The 18186-nt window shown below is 42.8% G+C and overlaps 1 protein-coding gene across 2 annotated transcripts in view; it reads right to left on the bottom strand.

The window, feature by feature from the left end:
- Positions 1–3356: 3356 nt before the first annotated feature.
- The window catches only part of LPP (LIM domain containing preferred translocation partner in lipoma), a 317335-nt gene continuing 302505 nt past the window's right edge, over positions 3357–18186 (bottom strand). For both annotated transcript variants that reach the window (XM_059479296.1, XM_059479295.1), the window contains exons 11-13: positions 8431–8609; positions 5269–5389; positions 3357–3677 (exon numbers count right to left, since the gene is read on the bottom strand). In XM_059479296.1, the coding sequence (XP_059335279.1) occupies positions 3549–3677; positions 5269–5389; positions 8431–8609 (429 nt within the window). In that variant the 3' untranslated portion in view covers positions 3357–3548. The remainder of the gene's footprint in view (positions 3678–5268; positions 5390–8430; positions 8610–18186) is intronic.

The following is an 18186-nucleotide window of genomic DNA, read 5'->3' as shown; positions in this document are numbered from 1 at the left end:
AGACAAAGCAGCATAAGCAGAAACTGCAGACTTGAACAGTAATGTTGGGGTGATCTTCCAATTCTTTCTGAAAGGAACAGTTTGGACATTACCACAGCCACAGATGGTGTGAATTTTTGTCATGGCTAGGAAGGTCCAATGAAAAAAGCAATGTCTCTTTGGCAAAAAGACTCCTTCTTTGGAACAGATAAACATGATATATTATAAGTATGTGATAAATATTGTGATGAAGCCATATCCCAGTGGTTCTTAATTGCAGTGCAATTGAGATAAATCCCACCAGCATTTCTTATTAAATCCTGAAGCATCGGCAGGGAGATTTCCATATACATGTGGGTGATGAGAGCCTCTGTGATACAGTATCTTTCAAATATATTTATAGCAATTTTGGAAAACAAAACCACACAGAATAAAGAAGAGGGTTTTAGACACTCCCTCCTTCCAATGGGCAGACGGTTTTGGTGTCTAGGGATGAAAAAACCCCCATCATAGTACCTTTGCACAGATGTGTCAGGTCTAGAAACCAGCCACAGCACCTCAAACATCAACACTGTTCAATCTTTGTCAATCATATTTCATCCATGAAGTGTTTAATGCTTGAAAAGTTTGGCTCTCACCTCCCTGCATGCCAGCCCAACTCACCACAGCACTCTCATAACAGAGAGGATTCAGAGCTGGATCTCCTGGCTGGCCGCGTGCATTGCAATGGGCTGGAATCCCAGGCCTACATACCAGCAAACTTTTCTGGAAAGAGAAAATAGAGCTCCAGAAATCACTAGTTTGTGCTAGTCTGTGACTAGTTTATTCCCCATAATGTCTCTGGGAAACTGCAAAGAAGCTCTCTCATCCAGAGGGCAGAAGACAAGGAGCCATATGACTTGCTCCAGTCCAGCCTATGGCAGGGCCATAAAAAGCCCAAAGGCTCTGAGCTCCAGTCCTTAGTCTAGGCCACATTCTGCTGGAAGGCACAGGAGCTTGAGAGTCTCATCAACCACTTGATTTAACACTCACAAGAGTAAGGAAGATCAGAGCTACGTTTTCTGCCTAATGAATGGCTCATTCTGCACCCAAATGCATCACATTTACCACCTGTGCTTGCATCCCAGCACTGACCTCCCCTGTTTTTGTAGGGTTTAGTTCAAACTAGATTTGCTCAGTATTTGCAAGGTTTTTTGGACTGGTGGTGGTGCGGACTGTGTGTCAAGAAGCGAGCTCAGAAAGACCTTACATGCCACGGTTCAGGGAGCAGGAGCCCAGGTGGAACCTGGTGGGAGCCAGGGTGCCAAAAAATCTGTTTATGTCTGAGGCAGTAACATTTTAGCAGGCCAGGGTAGAAATCCAGTATAAAAAGTCAAACTGCTTCAGCACAGCCCCTATGGTGGTGAAGGAAGACTTCTGCTCAATGATGCCACCCTTCTACAAAGAAGGATTCATTTCAAGCTGAGAATTTTGGGAAACTTCCCTGACACTGGTGAAGTTTGCCAACATATAAACCATGTAAGGAATGGAGGTTTCAGACTGGTATTTCTGTATTTGAATTTACCACAGACAGCTGAAGCTACTGAATATCACACTGCTCTTCCAGAAAGGTTAGTGCTAAAGTGAAAAGAAACACACCATATGCAGGAGCTGCAGTATCACATCACAATTTTTCCTTTGTTTCCTATCAGTTCAGTTCATCTAACTTTTCAGCATTAGTGGATATAATTATTCTCTATAACAGAAGCCTGATACAAAGAGGAAAGCACCACATTCTTACTGTTTTTCAGTGGGATGCTTGAAAAAAAAGATCTGAAAAGTTACTGTTGAAAACTTACATTTTGTCATTTTTATGGTCAATCAGCCTGCGACTGTTTCAGTTCTACTTCTTAATTTAAGTGCAAAGAAAGGTATTTTCCTTGATTACATCTGCAAATAAGATATTAATGTCAATTCAGTGATATGAAAATTACTCCCTCACTATGTAATTTGCACCTTAGTTATTATGGGTTTCATGAACAAGACTATTATAGCTGCTCAGAATGCCATGGATTTCTAATTTTTTGATTTGTTTTTAATTAACCAAACTAAAAAACCCAAAGAAATCCTAAACCCATGATCATGTGAAAGAAAAGGATTATCTGTGCCCAGGTTTTATTTACCTTGGGATATATATTGATTCTGGACTGAAGATGAAAACGCTGCTACTGGCCCAGCACTCTACTGCCATGGATTTCACAGAGGCAAGTTAAAAGTGGCTGGGATGAAAATGGAAGAAGAAAAAAATTGCCTGCTTTCTGGAATGGCATAATGAAGGATTTAATACCCTCTTTAGCTTTCTTAGGATGAAAACTGAACATGTATTTATGATGATTTTTTTGCTGTTGTTGAAACAAGACCTGATTTTTTAAATTGAAAAATACAAATCACATGTGTTAACATCAGAGAAATGTGTATCATCCCAAAGCCTGATTCAATCCCTGTTACTGTGGAAGGAAAATCCTCCCACTGCAATAACAGGAGATGGAAAAAGACTTTATTGCTTGAATGTCTACCCAGAGACCAACACTGCCAGTGGCCCTACTAGAATGGGCTCTATGAGAGAGTGGTGTAAGATTTTTTTGAGCATCGCTTTGCACTGCAGTTCTATGTAGTCATTTTAATCTTTTTTTAACCACTGGGATTTCAGAAATGTGTTTCCAGCCCCACATCCCTTAAATATCTTCTCAAGGGACATGACTGGCTTATGCCTCTGGTAAATCAAAAGCATGTTGTGTGTAGTGTGTGGTGTGTGTAGTGTGTGCAAGCTCACATCTTTTGTGATTGCTCATACATTGTGAATTGGAAGCATCACTACTGAATAAATTTATGCAATAGCTAAGTAGACTTTCATGAGTAAAAGAAAAACACTATTGAACTGGAAGGGAATGGAGACAAGTAAGGGCCTAAGAAATGACCAATCTGTGTCCCAAGGATACAAGATCACACCTACACTCAGCTGCAGAACAGTTGCACTGTTTGTGTTAATGCTGGCTCTGCTCTCACATCTTCTAGGACAGTGGAGCTACTTCTGCTGGTGACACAGATCCTATTAAAGTCATCAGCAGACATTGAAGTCCCATGACTTCAATGAGAGCTGCTCAGGTTCTCAAAATAACTTGGGAGAAATAACTACCTCAGCCATCTTTCACCCTCTACCTTCATGTACTTCTTAAGAAACAGGAATCAAAGCATAGTAAGGACTATGTTCAGACCTCCTTATACAGGAAGATAACTTAGGTGCTGTGACCCTTAACTCCATCAGCTGCACACAGAGCAGATGCTCTGACTCACTCACTGCCCTCCTGGACAGTTGTGTCTAAATTAGGTGCCTGTCATGGGTAGTCTGAACATGGCCACTCAAACTGCCCTCTTGTTCCAAGGCCTTCCAGTTTTACTTTTTTTTTTCTTTTTTTTTTTTTTTTTCTTTTTTTCAATAACAGAGATTCAGACCCTAGGCTGGAAAGAAATCATGCAAAGCTTGTGCAATATCTCCCAATGGGCATCCTGGGGAGGGTCACAGTTGATACTCAGAGATCAGTGCTGGCCTTGGCAGTCAGAGCCTGGATCCGAGCAGAGTTGCAGGTCTTGCAGAGGATGTGCCCATCCAGAGGGTAACAGCCCTGATTGTCCCCTTCAGACAGGAGGCCACCACAGTCCTAAGAAACAAGTGAACAGGAAAAGCAAAGTAAATAAGAAAGAACAAGATTAAGCAAAGAATCTATTAGTCAAAGAAACTCTCCTCACTCTCCACCTTGTAACAGGATCCAGCCTGAGTCAGTGCAAAGCATGAAGATGAGGTACGTGATGTCTTTTACGATTAAGCCATTTTCTGATAAGAGACAATGCTGCAGAGAAGATGGGTTCCCAAGCTCCCTGCTGAATTTAATCCAATTGAAAATAAAAGGAGATTATTCCCTTCACATTTCTGAGGAAGCAAAGGTTTTTAGCATTGGAGAAACATCAAACTAAAGCACATATTTATTAATTCAAAAAAAGGATAAAAAAGAAGCATCACTGAGAAAAAGTTTAGTACCAATATCTAACTATAGGTAATCTCCTTTGGAACAGTTAATGCCATGAAGTTACAGCCTCCATTCCAGGAGTGGCAGCTAAGCAAAGTCCCTTCCTGTCTCCCCTACCAGAACTGTCACAAGTGTTTGCATTACAACTGGCCAAAAAGGTTATGGCAAAAAGGAGGATGTCAGACAGGAACATGGAAACCCCACTCCAAAGCCCCCAAACCTGCTCCAGAGACCTCATTAAGGAAGCTGCTAGGAAAGTTGGGAATTACCCCACACTTTGTGATCAAGCAAGTGCTCGGCCCAAGACTGCGGATGGATCCATGTGTGTGAAAGCCTGGGTATCTCAGCAACCAGCATGGGGACATGCTGTATGATGAATTAGGCTCTACAAAATTGAGTGTAAGAATGCCCCAGCATCTTAAAAAATAATAGGCCTAAGCAATGGGCTGGTATGTACCCTGAAAGCCAAGGTCAGATTGAGAATTGGACCAGATGCCTCAAGTTTCAGCCTAGACCTTTAAACCTTAGTCCATCCTTCTTTCCAATTAAGGTTATTAAAACCTGCAACTGCAATAAGAAATATATTTGGTCTCATTTTCTTACCCTGCCATCTGGCTGATATATTATCCAACAAGTAACACTAGCACTGAAGAATTCTTGAAGGTTCCCTAACACAGCTGTTCCCACATGCTAATTGCTTTAAGGTGATTTTTATTCTCTGTCTTCAGACTCTTACCATCAAAATTACATGAAGTGTGTAATGAAACTGAACAGGAAAAGTAGCATAAAAAGCACTGCACAAAACAAGAATGATCATGTTTATGTGTCCATTAAAATTCTTCAACCCAGAGCCATATGCTTAGTTTCCTGTACAATCTTGCTCAAATCCTAACATGCATTAGCTTTCATTTTAAGAACATAAAGATGAGCTACATTTGTGTCCAGGCTATAATTTATTAAGTTCTCCAGTATTAAGACCTAATTGCCTGAGTCACATTCTTTTGCTCTTCTAATGAACCTGTTATAAACAAGGGACCTGATTTTCCTCTCATTTGCGCAAATATAAATGAGGAAAAATTCCTTGCTTGCTGAAGTCAATGAAGTAATTTGATTGTAGAGCCAGTGTTACAACAGGGTACGCCTGGTGTGTGGGCAATGTCAGGTGGTGATGAAGTTAAGCCATGCTTAACCTGCTTTCTGTCCCTGCTGTGCCTGGAATACCAACCTCGCACCGGTAGCACTGCACATGGAAGTCACGATCCAGGGCGACAATGCGCACGGTCTCCTCCTGTCCCGGGGCTGGCATGATGGGCTCCTTACACACAGAACACCTCGGGGCAAATTTCCTGAGGAGCAACAGACAGGCACAGTCATCTTCAAACTGGGAGCAAAAGTTTTTGTTAACTGGACCAGCCAGCTAGAAATGTGTGAATTTGCACCAACGCGTGCGCACACACACACACACACACACACACACGTATGTGCACACACAAGACGGGCTGGAGCTCTGCACAGCTCCTTCCTTGGGAAAAACCAGGCAGGAGCACTTTAGTCTTACAAAGCAATTTCAGGCATGTAGGATATTAAAGCACATTTATAAGGAGAGGACTTATAGAACTTCTGACAGACAGCAGAGCATTTTGCCTGCCCTAATTAACAACTGAAGTGCCTGTTGAATGACCCTCAATTGTGGCATCTATGCACTGCCAGAACCCTCAGCCTCTAAGAAAATCCATGCAAATCCTATGGTTAGAAAGATGACCAGAATCTGCTTCAAGAGCATCTCTTGAAAATAAAAATCAAACTATTAAAATTTGGAGATTGGAACTAATAGTTTAAAAGTCTGAAAAGAAATGGTAAAAAGAACTGCCTTGCACTAACACTAATTTGTTGAGGTTTATGTCACCCACTTTAAACTTTCAAGCCATCTTACCCACTTATGCACACAGAAGCACATTTCTGGCTGTGCTCACTCTCAGACAAGAAGCATCAGGGCAATTCTAACTTGCTGCATCTTCTAGCTAAAACCTACTCAGTTATCCAACAGGGTGTTGTCCAGGCTTAAAAGGGAACAGGTCTGGGTGCAGAGACCCCAGTGTTCTCTCTTCCAGTCAGTCTGACTTCCAACTGTATAGTGACAATAACTCACTGCATGAAGAGACTGACTTGAATCAGGGTCAGCTCAGGGATCAAGAGAAGCACAGCCCTTTCTTTTTCCCTTCTATTGCTCACTATATGCCCTTCTGGATAATTCACCCATGTTCTGTATTCCCTCTGGTTTTGCTCCCCTCAGGTCCCATGAGATGTGGCCACCTCTGCTCCTAGGCTTGGGAACATTTAGCCTGTGGTGAATCGTTCTCTATTTTAGTTCAAAACCTACTGGTACCAGTTTCCTGGCTGCAAATTCTGCCTGCAAAAAAGGAAATTTACACCCACAGAATCTGCTGCCATGTAATGAGAGCCAGGGTCAGGGGCTGGGAGTGACAGAGGGCAAAGCTTATGGCAAACATCAGAACACAAGGAGATCAAAGGCCCTTCTCTTCTAAAATGCCTAGTAAGGATTGACTCTGCCACCCAGCCTGTCACATGAACCACCTCAGAATTAACTATCTTAGAAAAGAAAAAAAATAAAATCTATCTGTACTAGGAATAAAGAAAAATATTAATTTCACTGGCAGCAGATGAAAGATGCCTGTGTAGCTGTGATCTAATGAAAGAATGAATTAAACAGTGGCTATAACGAGTGCTCTGAAAAATAACTTAAATGGATCATGATATGACCGGAGCTGTGGTGGCAATTAATTATGTGCTGCTTCATGCAGGCCCTTCCTTGTGCCATTTAGCTCAAACGTGGTACTTAAAAAATACTTCAACACTTCTTTGCCCAGGCTACTGTGAGTAATTCATTATGAGACAAATATTATCTCCCAGGATCCTGAGATCATTCCTGCAGATTTCAGGGGATGTAGATCTGTTACCATGGGGCCTGAGCTCAGGGAGTAGCTGAGTAACAGTGTGAGCATTAGCTACAGTTTTGTTATCAAGAGGATGTACGTGTAGAACACTCAACCTCCAGATCAGGAGGACATGTCATCCCTAATCAACTAAAACTGGGTTGGTCAAAGTACTGCAAAATGTGTGGCTGGCCAAAGACATTCTGAGTGTCACACTGGGTCTTGTGCTATTCCCATCACCTTCCCCTCAATCCTTCACTCAACAATTTTTATGTCCTTCCTTGGATTGACAGCCTCCCACTTTCTACTCTCAGAGCCCCGAAGGGGGTTCAAAGGCTTCAATGTGGGACATCAGCTCTCCTTCTCCTGACACCATGTGAGCCCTTGGCCTGTGGGGCTTTGGGAAGGGGCACTCTCCAAATTGCTGAGGGGGTGTGAGGGAAGTCTTTCAGGTGGTGCATGAAACTCCTGTTGGGCCTGTGCTCAGGACCACATTTTACCTTACACACAACTGGCAGCACAGAAAGGCAAAGCAACACAGCAGCTGCCAATTAACCCAGCCTAGCTGAGCTACAGGGAACATCCTCCTGTTGGATTCTAACATGCCAGTTAATTGTGGCTGCTTCCCTTTCTGTCAAGTCAGTCAGCTTCTTTGAGCTTTCAGACCCACACACTGATGTCATGAGGCTCTAATTAAGTCTACCCGCTTAGAAATTAAGAGGTAAATGGTTGAGATATAAACTCACATTTGTCAGTATTGATTTCATCTTTTAATTGAGGGGTGTAATGTATCTGTCTTTTCCATACAGGGCAAACATTTGTGCTCTGATTATATCTACCTGTCTTTCCCTAGATTAGTTGTGATGATGGGGGTGGTAGTATGTCAGTGACAGAAATTACTTGCAGCTATACCTTTCAACTTACTTTAAATAGCAGTTTCACTATAAATTATTACCAGGGCTGTATTTTTAGTAGCTTTAAAAAGCTAATTAGCAACTAGAAACAAAAGGAGCTGTGAGCAGCCTGTGGCCACTGAGATCCCTCTAGCAGGTAAGCAAACACCTGCAGAGTGCAGGAGGACAGGACCTCTCTCACTTGCTCAGTGGAAGAGGCAGGGAGGTGGTGCTGTGAAAGCGCAGGTAGAGGCAGTGAAGAGAAACAGGCCCATGCATGGTGAAAAGGCAAGAGGAAGGCAGAGCACTTAAAACAGAGGGACACAGAGGTTATCCCTCAACTCAGCAGAATTGTACCCTAAGCAATTAACCTTGTATGCCATGGCTGCTTGGAGCAATGCTCTCCCTACTATTTAAGAGCCTTGGGAGGAAGCGGCATAGGGTTCAGAACTTCCTGAAAGCTCAGTGTGAAAAAGGAGAGATTTTAGGGGCAAAAGACCAATACAACAGGCAAAGCAGTGACAGCAGCTTAGGCCTTACTTATGGAAATCCTCAATGCAGTGGATGTTGCCACCAGCATCCACAGTGAAGGGGATGCCATCCAGGCTGCGGTGGCACATCACACAGGTGAAGCAGTGGGGGTGGTAGGCCTTCCCAGTGGCTCGGAGGATCCTTTCCATGATGGGCTTTGCACAGACACTGCACTGCTCCAGTGTATTCTGCAAACAAAACATACACAACACATGTGAGCACCATCTCAGCAGGACACTTACAAAGGTCAGCTGGGCTGGAGGCTGCTGCTGGTCTGCTTGGAAGCTTTAGGTACCTTCTTTTCATTTCTTCTAGATAAAGTGCAGTACAGTCAACAGTTATCAAAGAGCATGATAACATGCACAGGGAGCACAGGGCCTGGGTCAAGCCTTTAGAACAGTGTGAGAACACAAACCAGAGCTTCTCTCAGCAGCTCTGAAAAGTGATCAGAGATGGCTCATCAGGTGGGTTATCTGAGACACAGCAGCTTCTGTAGCCAGGAGCACATGAAGGAGTTGTGCAGCCAACACTCCTGGGCTTTTGCCTCTGCACTGCCCAGTCAGAGAGAGCTTATGCAGCAGAGTTCATTAGAGACAAGTTCCACAGAGGGCAGTGCTAAACTGAAGTGCAAACTCCTGGGGCTACATAGACACCCCCTAATTACTTTGCCAATGCAGATGCCATAAAAATATCCTTATCTGTCTTGTACAAAGATCTTGGTCTTCCTCTCTGACCACAGAGAATACTGCTAAGTCTGGGCAGAGAACAAAGCAGTGGCTGCAAGGAAAGCATCTGCAAGGACAGGAGCTCAGGATGACTTAAATGCTTCATTTATCTCTGACCCACAATGTTTGAGATAATGACTGTGAAATGCCAGCTCTGAGGCCATGATCCTTGCTGCACAGGTTTTACATACTAGCCTGCTTCTAAAGTGCTGGAGCCAAAAAAATTCCCACTTTTCAAGTGGGGTCTATTGAATGATTCATCTCATTTCAACCCTCACTTACCCTTGCAGTTAATTATAGAAACACCAAGATAATTTTGTTTCAGATGGTTGTCTGTGAGCCACACCAGCCCTTCTGACACCAACAGGGTAACTTACCATTTCAAAACAAGCACTTTAAAAGACACATGCCATGAATGGATGGTGCAAACTACACAGATGCAAACAATAAATCTGATTCAGGTAATTTCACTGGACTTTAGAAAAGCAAACTTCACCTACTATTCTTGCTTGATGGACCTGAAGTTATCAAATAATGTTATCAATCACTGTTTGCATCTTGAGTGAGGTAGAAAAATCTATCATTACACTATTGATTATTATTTAGATAGACAGAAATAAGAGGGTAGGAAAATAAAGGAAAAAATCCAACAGGACAGAAATATAGAAAGCTGCTGAAAGGCAGATCTTGTTGATAAACACAGGAAGGCTAAAGTTCTGCTTCCTCATGCAACAAAATTCCCAGAAAAAGCAGTGCTTTGACTGACTGCATTGTTATTGCTTCTTTGAGCCAGTATTCTCAGGGGCAACATCCACTCCTTACATATGCAACCAAAATGTATTGTAAGGAGATGAATCACCCAGGAACTCAGAAGGTTCTACACTCTCATATTTGCTCTCAAACATTATCTCTGGGCTGCACGTCATGGGTAAGGTACAAACATAGAAATACACGGCTTCCTATGAGAGGATCAGAAGAATTGTTTTTGGAAAGGTCGGTATGAAAAGTCCTGAATTTCAACCCGTATGAGAACTGCCTCATGCATTTGTAAGGAGAGCACAGCCAGACAAGCATTGAATACAGGCTGGATTTTGCTTTATACCTTGTAATAATGGGCAGGAAAGAATGACTGCTGGCCTTTCTGTCTGGTTGCTGTCACCATCATCATCATTATAACGGTGGCTGGTATGCCAGAAAAAGCAAGGTCAATAATTTTCTCCATGGAGAAATAACCTGGCAGATTTACCATTTTGCTTTGCATAAGCAGATCACATCATCTCAGTCCGCATCCATGCGGTTCTCTGCGTTTTTCTGCCAAGGAGGAAAGGCAGGGTACCTGCAGATACTGATGGAAGATTGTGCCATTTGTGAAGCATTTGCCATGAAATTTTCTGAACACAAGCAGGTATGGAGCATTTGCCTCACCAAGTCACTGCTTGCCTCATTTCCAACAGCTGCCAACAACAGAGGCCAAAGTATAAGAACAGGGTAAGCAAAGCAGAAATTCCTTGGAATTTGCTTCCAGTCTCCATTGATTACTGGTTTAGGCACTTCCTGAGTCAGAGCTTGGCTTCCCCATAGTTCACCTCAACTGGATGCTTCTCCCATAAACCTTCCTGACTGATTTTTGAATTCTGATAAATACTGATCCCCCACAACATGACCAGGAATTCTGTGGCTTACTTCCACGCTGGGGACTGATCTGTTCAGCAGTTCCCCATGTCTGCTACTGCAGCCCACCCAGGACAGTGACCAGAGCAGGTACAAGGGATCAGTACAACCATCCTGTCTGACACCCCGTGTTAACACTGATTTTGGTGGAAACTTTGCAGTGACCAGGACAGCAGGCAATCACCCTGCTGGATCACACCTTCTGAAAACACACATCTTCTGCTCCCAAATCTCAGCTTGGCCACAGTTTGACATACTCACAGCTAAATAATACAAGCATTATAAATTAACCAACTCCTGATTAAGCCTTCTATACAGCCTGAAAATCAGACCTGAGAAATTTATTCTTTTCATCCTTCCAAGTCTGTACCAGTAAGGAAAAACAAAGTCATTAGTTTCAGACTCCAGCTCACTCCCTGTCTGGGAGTGTATTTGCTTAAGCCTCTCTCCTTGCTAGAACCCTGGCTGGCTCAGACCCTTCCCTTCAAGGTGTTACCAGATGATGCCAAAGGGAAAGCTTGCTTGATTCACACCCATTTGACATCAGGTTGCTGTAAGGCAGGATTTGGCCTGTGAAGCCACCAGGTTTTCTTTGATTCTCTAATCAGGTTATCCCACATGCCTAAGTGCTGCCCCAGCAACTAACAACCTGCACAAAGGTATTTCTGCACATTATGGGAACAGCATCCCTGTAGGATTATAAGTTTGGCTTCTTGATTATGCTCTCTTTCACAGTCAAACTCTCCTAGCTCCTCCTGGAGCTTTCAGACTTCCAAAAAGTGAAACAAGATGAAGAAAAATGCCTAACAAGTCTATTTTCCTTCTTTTCTCTCCAGCTGTTGTTGCAAGCCTGCTCTGTAATCAACAGGTAGAGCTGAATGCATCTGATGAGCTACACTGAGAGCTAAGGCAAGGCATGAAGAAGAAAGAAGAGAAACAGCTAGGAAACATCAGTCCTAGGGGTTGTGGTCACATTCATGTCATAAGAATATAGACCACAAATCTAGTGTGGGCTGAGGGTAAAGTTTACCATTCTTTTCCCATATTTTTGGCCAAGAGGTGGGGAATGCCCCTGTGTCTCCAAATCCAACCAATTTTTTTGGGGTTTGAAAAGCATAGGGAAGAAGCCATCCATTTCCAAATGGAAGGCTGGCACAATGTTTAAGGCTGAGTCTGGGTCCATGTCTCTTGAGAGCAGAACATCCGTGGCAAAGAAAAACAATCTCACATGGGAAGAACAATGCACCCTAAATACCAAAAAGAAAAATAACTCCAAGCAAAGATACACTAAAACACAAAGAAAGAACTATAATGACCAGGACATCATAATCATCTTGCAAGTTAAAATTAAGAGACTTAAACATGTATAACACAATCAGTGGCAAAGTGGGAACAAGCTGCTTGGGAGCAAGCATCTAGCAAGTGGTGGTTGCAGTTGACCTCCCTAGAGCAATACTTACCTCTTCAGAAACCACAGAAAACCAAAGGGGGTTGCTCTGCAGATTTTAGGTTTAAACATGGGACACAAAGTAAAAATTCTGACTGCAGGGAAAGACTTCTGCGTTGCAAGAGCCAAGGAAGGCTGGAGCTGGGGAGTGTTTGAGTCTCCTCCTGAAAACTTCACATCCCAGATGGCAAGGTGGCAGAGACTTTGGGCACCAGAGGTGCAGTGACAGCCCATGGGCTGCAGCTCATCCCACTGCCCGAATGCTGCAGAGTACAACCCCTCCTAACCAAACCTGGCGGACAGCAGTAACTCACAACATCATGCCAGCACAAGGACTCTCCCACAATGACCCAGCAATGAGTGCAGAAGAAAAGGCACACAGATTAGTCATTGCTTCTTCTGCATTGGCAATTCATCCCAAGCTCTAATGAACATAAATAATGTCTCCTGCACTCTGAACAGCAGACCGAGGAGAGCTCATGCTCAGGGACATGAGCATGGTATTGCTTATTTTGCTGGGAGAGGGGAGGGAAGTTGCTGGAATAAATTACATTGGCAACTCATGCACAGGGACACAAACTCACTTTCTGTAAGCACTGCAGAAGAAACACATTTTTTGAAGTGACTGAGCAGAGGAGATGGTTTTGAGCTGCACGAATGAAATGTGACTGTTGTGCTAAAAACAGGCACATGGTCAAATGCTATAGTTGAACTGTAACTTAGTAAAGTGTGGTAAGTGACTTGCTTTAAATCTTGTGACTCCGTCCTTCATTTCCTCAGACAGCGAGGAGAGCAGAGCAGCAGACATTTTCCCCTCTGTGGGATATTTTCTGAGGCTTGAAAATGTTTCCATACTTAAGTGAAGACAGAACACTTTAATCTCAAGAAGCCTGGTGAATTTATAAACCTCAAATTAGATCAGGTCCATTGAAAACTGCACTTCAAAATAATTGCAAACGGTTTCATTTAGGGTTTGGGTCTGAAAATATATAGTTGTATTATAAATTAAATATAAAGCAGACAGTGGTGGAGGGGTTAAGTGTCAAGATGTAATTTCAACACTTTCAAACATTTTTTTGGCATTATTTCTAGAAAAGGAAAACCAAGGCTCCCCAGCTGCTATCTCCACAGATGGGTTAAATCTTGGCAAACATAACATTTAAGTCACTAATAGCCTGCATGAAATTCCTTCCTGCATGTCTGAGGAGACAACTTGGGCATGAGTTAATCCTTCTCACTCCACCTGACCAGCTGGACACATTATTAGCAGAGAGTGACACTTCCCTTCTAGTTTCTCTGGGGGTACTTTCAGCAGGGGAGAGTACTGCAGAAGCACCTTGGCTGGTGACCTTCAGACCATGCTGCCACAGCTGCATCAATGTGCTGGGGCAAAAGATCTGACTGACCCTGACAGCCTAATTTAGACACAGTGGTGAGCAGTGAGGCTGTTCTTTAGATGGTACAGCTTGATTTGCTGGGAGATGGGAAGGAAGATATGGGACTAAACTACATGGGCAACCCTGCAACATTACCAGCATGCTGGTAATGGGGCTGAGCTATGCTTACAGCTGCCCCTTGCACAGAGCAGACTCAGGCTCTGAGGTTACTGTATTCAGTGCCTTTCAAATCATTCTTCCATTTATCTCAGTTGTTAGTGGCTTTTCCAGCACAGTAGCAATACCGCGGCTGGCATGCTTCTCCTCTGCTGGAATTTGCTTTTCTTGTCAGGAAAACTGAATTCAGCTTTGTAGTTTTGGACTCAGAGCAGCTGGAGGTGAATCTGGCAGAAAGTCCTCTCAGCATACAGGATGGAGGAGTCCCTTCCACTTGCCCTATAACTATTAGAGAAAGGCTAGATGTATTTCATGGCTTCTGCTAGTAGCAAAGATAACAATGGCATGCAACTGAGCCCACAAATCTGCAACAGCAGAAAGGCCATGATGAAAATGGAACAGTGCTTGAGAAATGCTTCTCAAATGATAAGCAGATGTCAAAATATGCTCTACAGTGGGAGGAGGAAGGAGCTCCATTTTTCTTATCAAGTGAAGGCTGAGGGATGGCTTTTCTGGTGTCTGAGCACACCAGAGGCTGCAGAGGAAACTTAGAGAAGGCTGCTGGACCTGGCAGGCACACAAGCTGGCCATACTACCTGCAGAATAATTATATGCTTAATGCTGAATGCAATTAATGTCTGGAGCAGCAGAGGCAGGGACTGGGTGACTACTCTGATGCTCAGTGCCAGTTTAGCTAAGGCCTGTATCCCTTTCTAGCACCATCAAGCTGAGAGTGATGAAGGAATGGATGAAGGAATGTCAGAGTTAAAAATCTGCTCTGCATTATGCTCCATGTCTGACCACAGCCACATTGACTCCTTCCAGCTAAAAATCCACAAGAAGCCCCATGCTGGAAATTACTTAACTAATTTCTGGCACTCAAAACTACTCATCTTCTGTACGTTCTTTGCTCTGACAACAGAGATCTTTGTCCCTTTAAAACAGCAGAGCCTATGAAAGTAAGAAATGAGGGAATTGTCCTCTAAACTGGTTGAAAAAGGCTGGAAGATAAAATGCTTGGACTTCTGGCTTTTAAACCAAGTAGCTGCCATAGGCAAAGCATTCCCACGCTCTGTGCGTGGCAGGCACATTTACAGGCATCCCCAGCTTGCAAATAAAATGGCTGTAGAAGTTACATATCCCAGTGAGAAACTGGATAATGTAAGATTTGATAAATACTTGCGAAGTACTCTGTGTGCCTAAATGGTTACTTAATGGAAACAAGATATTATTAACAGAAAACATTAAATTCCTTTTATCTGTAATGACTTGCACATGTCTCAAAAATCAACTTTGGGTGCTGCACCACCAGAGAACAGCACCTGAGCTGTTATTCAAAATACTCCAATGTGGCTACAGCCATTTGCAAGAGTGAAGTAGTTTAATACTGGGGAAATGCTTCTAACTTACTGTTGACTTTAAAATAGCACAGAGAATAAAAAAGTCTATGCATATGAAATTTTTTCAGCAACAATAATTATAGCTGCATGGAATACTACAGTAAGCCAAACAATTGAAAGCATCCTTAGCAATTGCTATGTAAAAGAACATTGTTAAATATCTTAGTAATCAGCTCCAGTCCCTTCAGTAATTTTCTAGTGAAGCTGCATTTCCTAACCTCCTCACATCTTGTCTATTGCCACCAGGAAAGAATTGAAGCAGCACAATGTGCATTTTGGTGAGCAGAGTTCACTCTTGCTGTTAGCACTGCCACCACACCCCACACCAGGTATGAACCACGTGAAATCAGTCACTCCACACCAGGACTGCAACTGGTCCAGAAAATATCCAACCAGGAGGCTGGGACAGGTTTTTGGAGCACTGGAGAGAAAAACATCTGTAAAGCACAGCAGCACCAGCAGAGCACAGGAGATGAGCCTGCCTTGGCAGGGAGGAATGATCTGATAAGACAGTTTCCATCTATGATTCCTTCATTCCAAGGAGATCCTAAGTGCACAACCAGACCTTCACTCCAAGACATTGCATAATACAATGCCTGGCGCAAGATGCTGATTTTCGAAGATTTCTAACTTGAAGGAAATCCCTCAAAATCCCTCTCAGAATGTCAGAGGTAAACAGTTTGTTCAAGGCTCCTGCAGCTGAGGCAAACTGGCACAGAGCTACCGCGGAAATCCCTGGGCTGTGTCACACAACAGCAGCCATGCCTCAGCAGATCAGCACTGCTTCACACATTGGGGTCCTTACCTAGGGAGAAACCAGCCCATGGCTTTGCCCAACACAGAAAGATTTGTTTGAGGATTTGTTAGGACTCTTTTTTCACTGAAGTGAACCTTGGTAGATCTAAAAACTATGATATTCTATTAGCTTTGCTCCTGAGGGATGGGGGGAATACATGGCAGGTTTTGATAGCCTGTGCTTTTATCTATTATTAACACCCACAGATGAGGTGAGAGCACCTACAGACCACACATAACTCAGGGCTCTGTGGAACAAAGTGCTGTGGGGGATAAAGCAAAGCTGTTCCTTATTCCCAAGCACTCCCAGCCTTTGTGCTGTTGATGTAGCTCTGCTTGCCTTACGTGTTCTCACCAGCAAGTTCCTCAAAACATGATGTGCCTGACCTTGCATGCCGCCCTGGGAGTTTTGCCTAAATAAAGGTTTTGTCCTGTTGTGATTACTTTCTGCCCAGGCAGTAGAATTACATGCAGCTGGGAGATGTGGCAAACACTGAGCAGATACACTCTCCTCCTTGTTTAGATACAATTGTGGACAACACAGAGATTTCAAGCTTAATTAGCGATACCAAGGAAGCTGTTAGAGAGGCATTTCAAACCGCTTGCAGTTTAAGCTGATTAGAATTTCGTGAAAACAAAACAAAATTGTGTAGCAAATTGTTAGGCTAAAATTCAAGTCAAACTGAACCGCATCAAAGGAAACAGAGAAGGGACTATCAGCAAGAAGTGGGCTTTTTTTCTTTTCTTTTGGTGAGGAATTTAATTTCATAGCCTTTAATAAACCCAATGTTCCAATCCAAGCTTGCCACTCTGGCAAGAAGCTTAACCAAAATAACATTGGAACTCAGAGCTGACGGACCAAAGAGGCTATAAATTGGTCAAATCTGGGCACAATACAAGAAAAAAAAATGAAAATTCCATTCAATTTTCCTGTTTTAGAATTTTGATGTAACTGACCATTGACATGGAAATGTTATCTTGACCTTAACTGCTAAAGCTGACTTGCAGAGGAAAAAATGACTGAGACTCTGACATCTCAGTGGTTATTTATAGTTCCCCTCACTCTCCTCTTTCTCGGTATTTTTACATTTGAAATGAGTTCTTGCCTGCTATGAGTTTCCTGAAGGACTGTTTGAGCAACGCAAGAATTTGTGACATAAAAACCATCAAGAAAATGGAACTTCATTGATTAAAATGGAAAACAAATTTTAGTTGGAAACTCTCATCAGTAAATTAGCATCCAGCAAAGCTGGGCTTGCTTTGGTTACAGATTGAACACTACAAGCCTTCTAACTAAAACCAGTTTAAAGCTGGCTTTTTCTGCTTCCTGTGCTCTCCAAGAGAGATTTCCTGAAGAAAAAAAAAAAAAAAAAGAGAAAGACAAGGCTACTGCTTGAGAGTCTGGGTTCTTCTAGAGTTTGTAAGGAAAAAAAAAAAAAAAGACAGAATCCTTCACCTTCACTCCTTGAGAATAAAAACCCCTCATCCCCTCATCTCTCTAAGTCACAAGGAAAGGTACACAATCTATTTTCCTCTGCTTATTTCAAGTCACAGATAAGGGCATCTCTAAGTCACTTCTAATGACTACTAAATAAATTAAATATTCCAGCTGGATATCAGTTTAACAGCTCCTGTTCTACTTTAATTGCTCAAACAAAGAGAATGCAAAGCTTCTCCTGAAGATCTCATACAGGTCACAAGAGAAATTAATTTTTTCTAGTGGCAGAGGCAGAGCACTGGAAACTAAGGGTGTTTGTCTTCTGTCCTTGGTTCACCAGTGACTCAGAGAATAATTCCATTCTTTTCCTCCTCCGTTCTTCACATTATCTATGGAGTGGCTTTAGTCAGCTATTAGTAGGTGTGTGATGCTCTGACAGAAGTCACATCTCTATTGCAAACACCAAAGTTGGCACCTGGAGCTACCAAGAAATAAACACCTCCCCAGACTGAAACAAAATGAAAACTCAAGCAAGAAGGTAATGAGATTTTGCACAGAATTTCATGGAGCTTTCACTGAAACACCTTTTGAGTGCAAGATAATGGGTTTTTTCAATGTATACATGCAAGCTGTGAAATACAGGTCATTGCAGCAGTTCACTATAAAAATAGCTGCTTTTAATAGATAACGTAATCCAGTATAAAGCTTGGAAAAAAACTCCCCCAAAACTCTCACA

Source organism: Ammospiza nelsoni, chromosome 10 (genome assembly GCF_027579445.1).
Source record: "Ammospiza nelsoni isolate bAmmNel1 chromosome 10, bAmmNel1.pri, whole genome shotgun sequence".
In the NCBI taxonomy this organism is placed as follows: domain Eukaryota; kingdom Metazoa; phylum Chordata; class Aves; order Passeriformes; family Passerellidae; genus Ammospiza; species Ammospiza nelsoni.
This window is presented reverse-complemented; position numbering and strand designations above follow the sequence as displayed.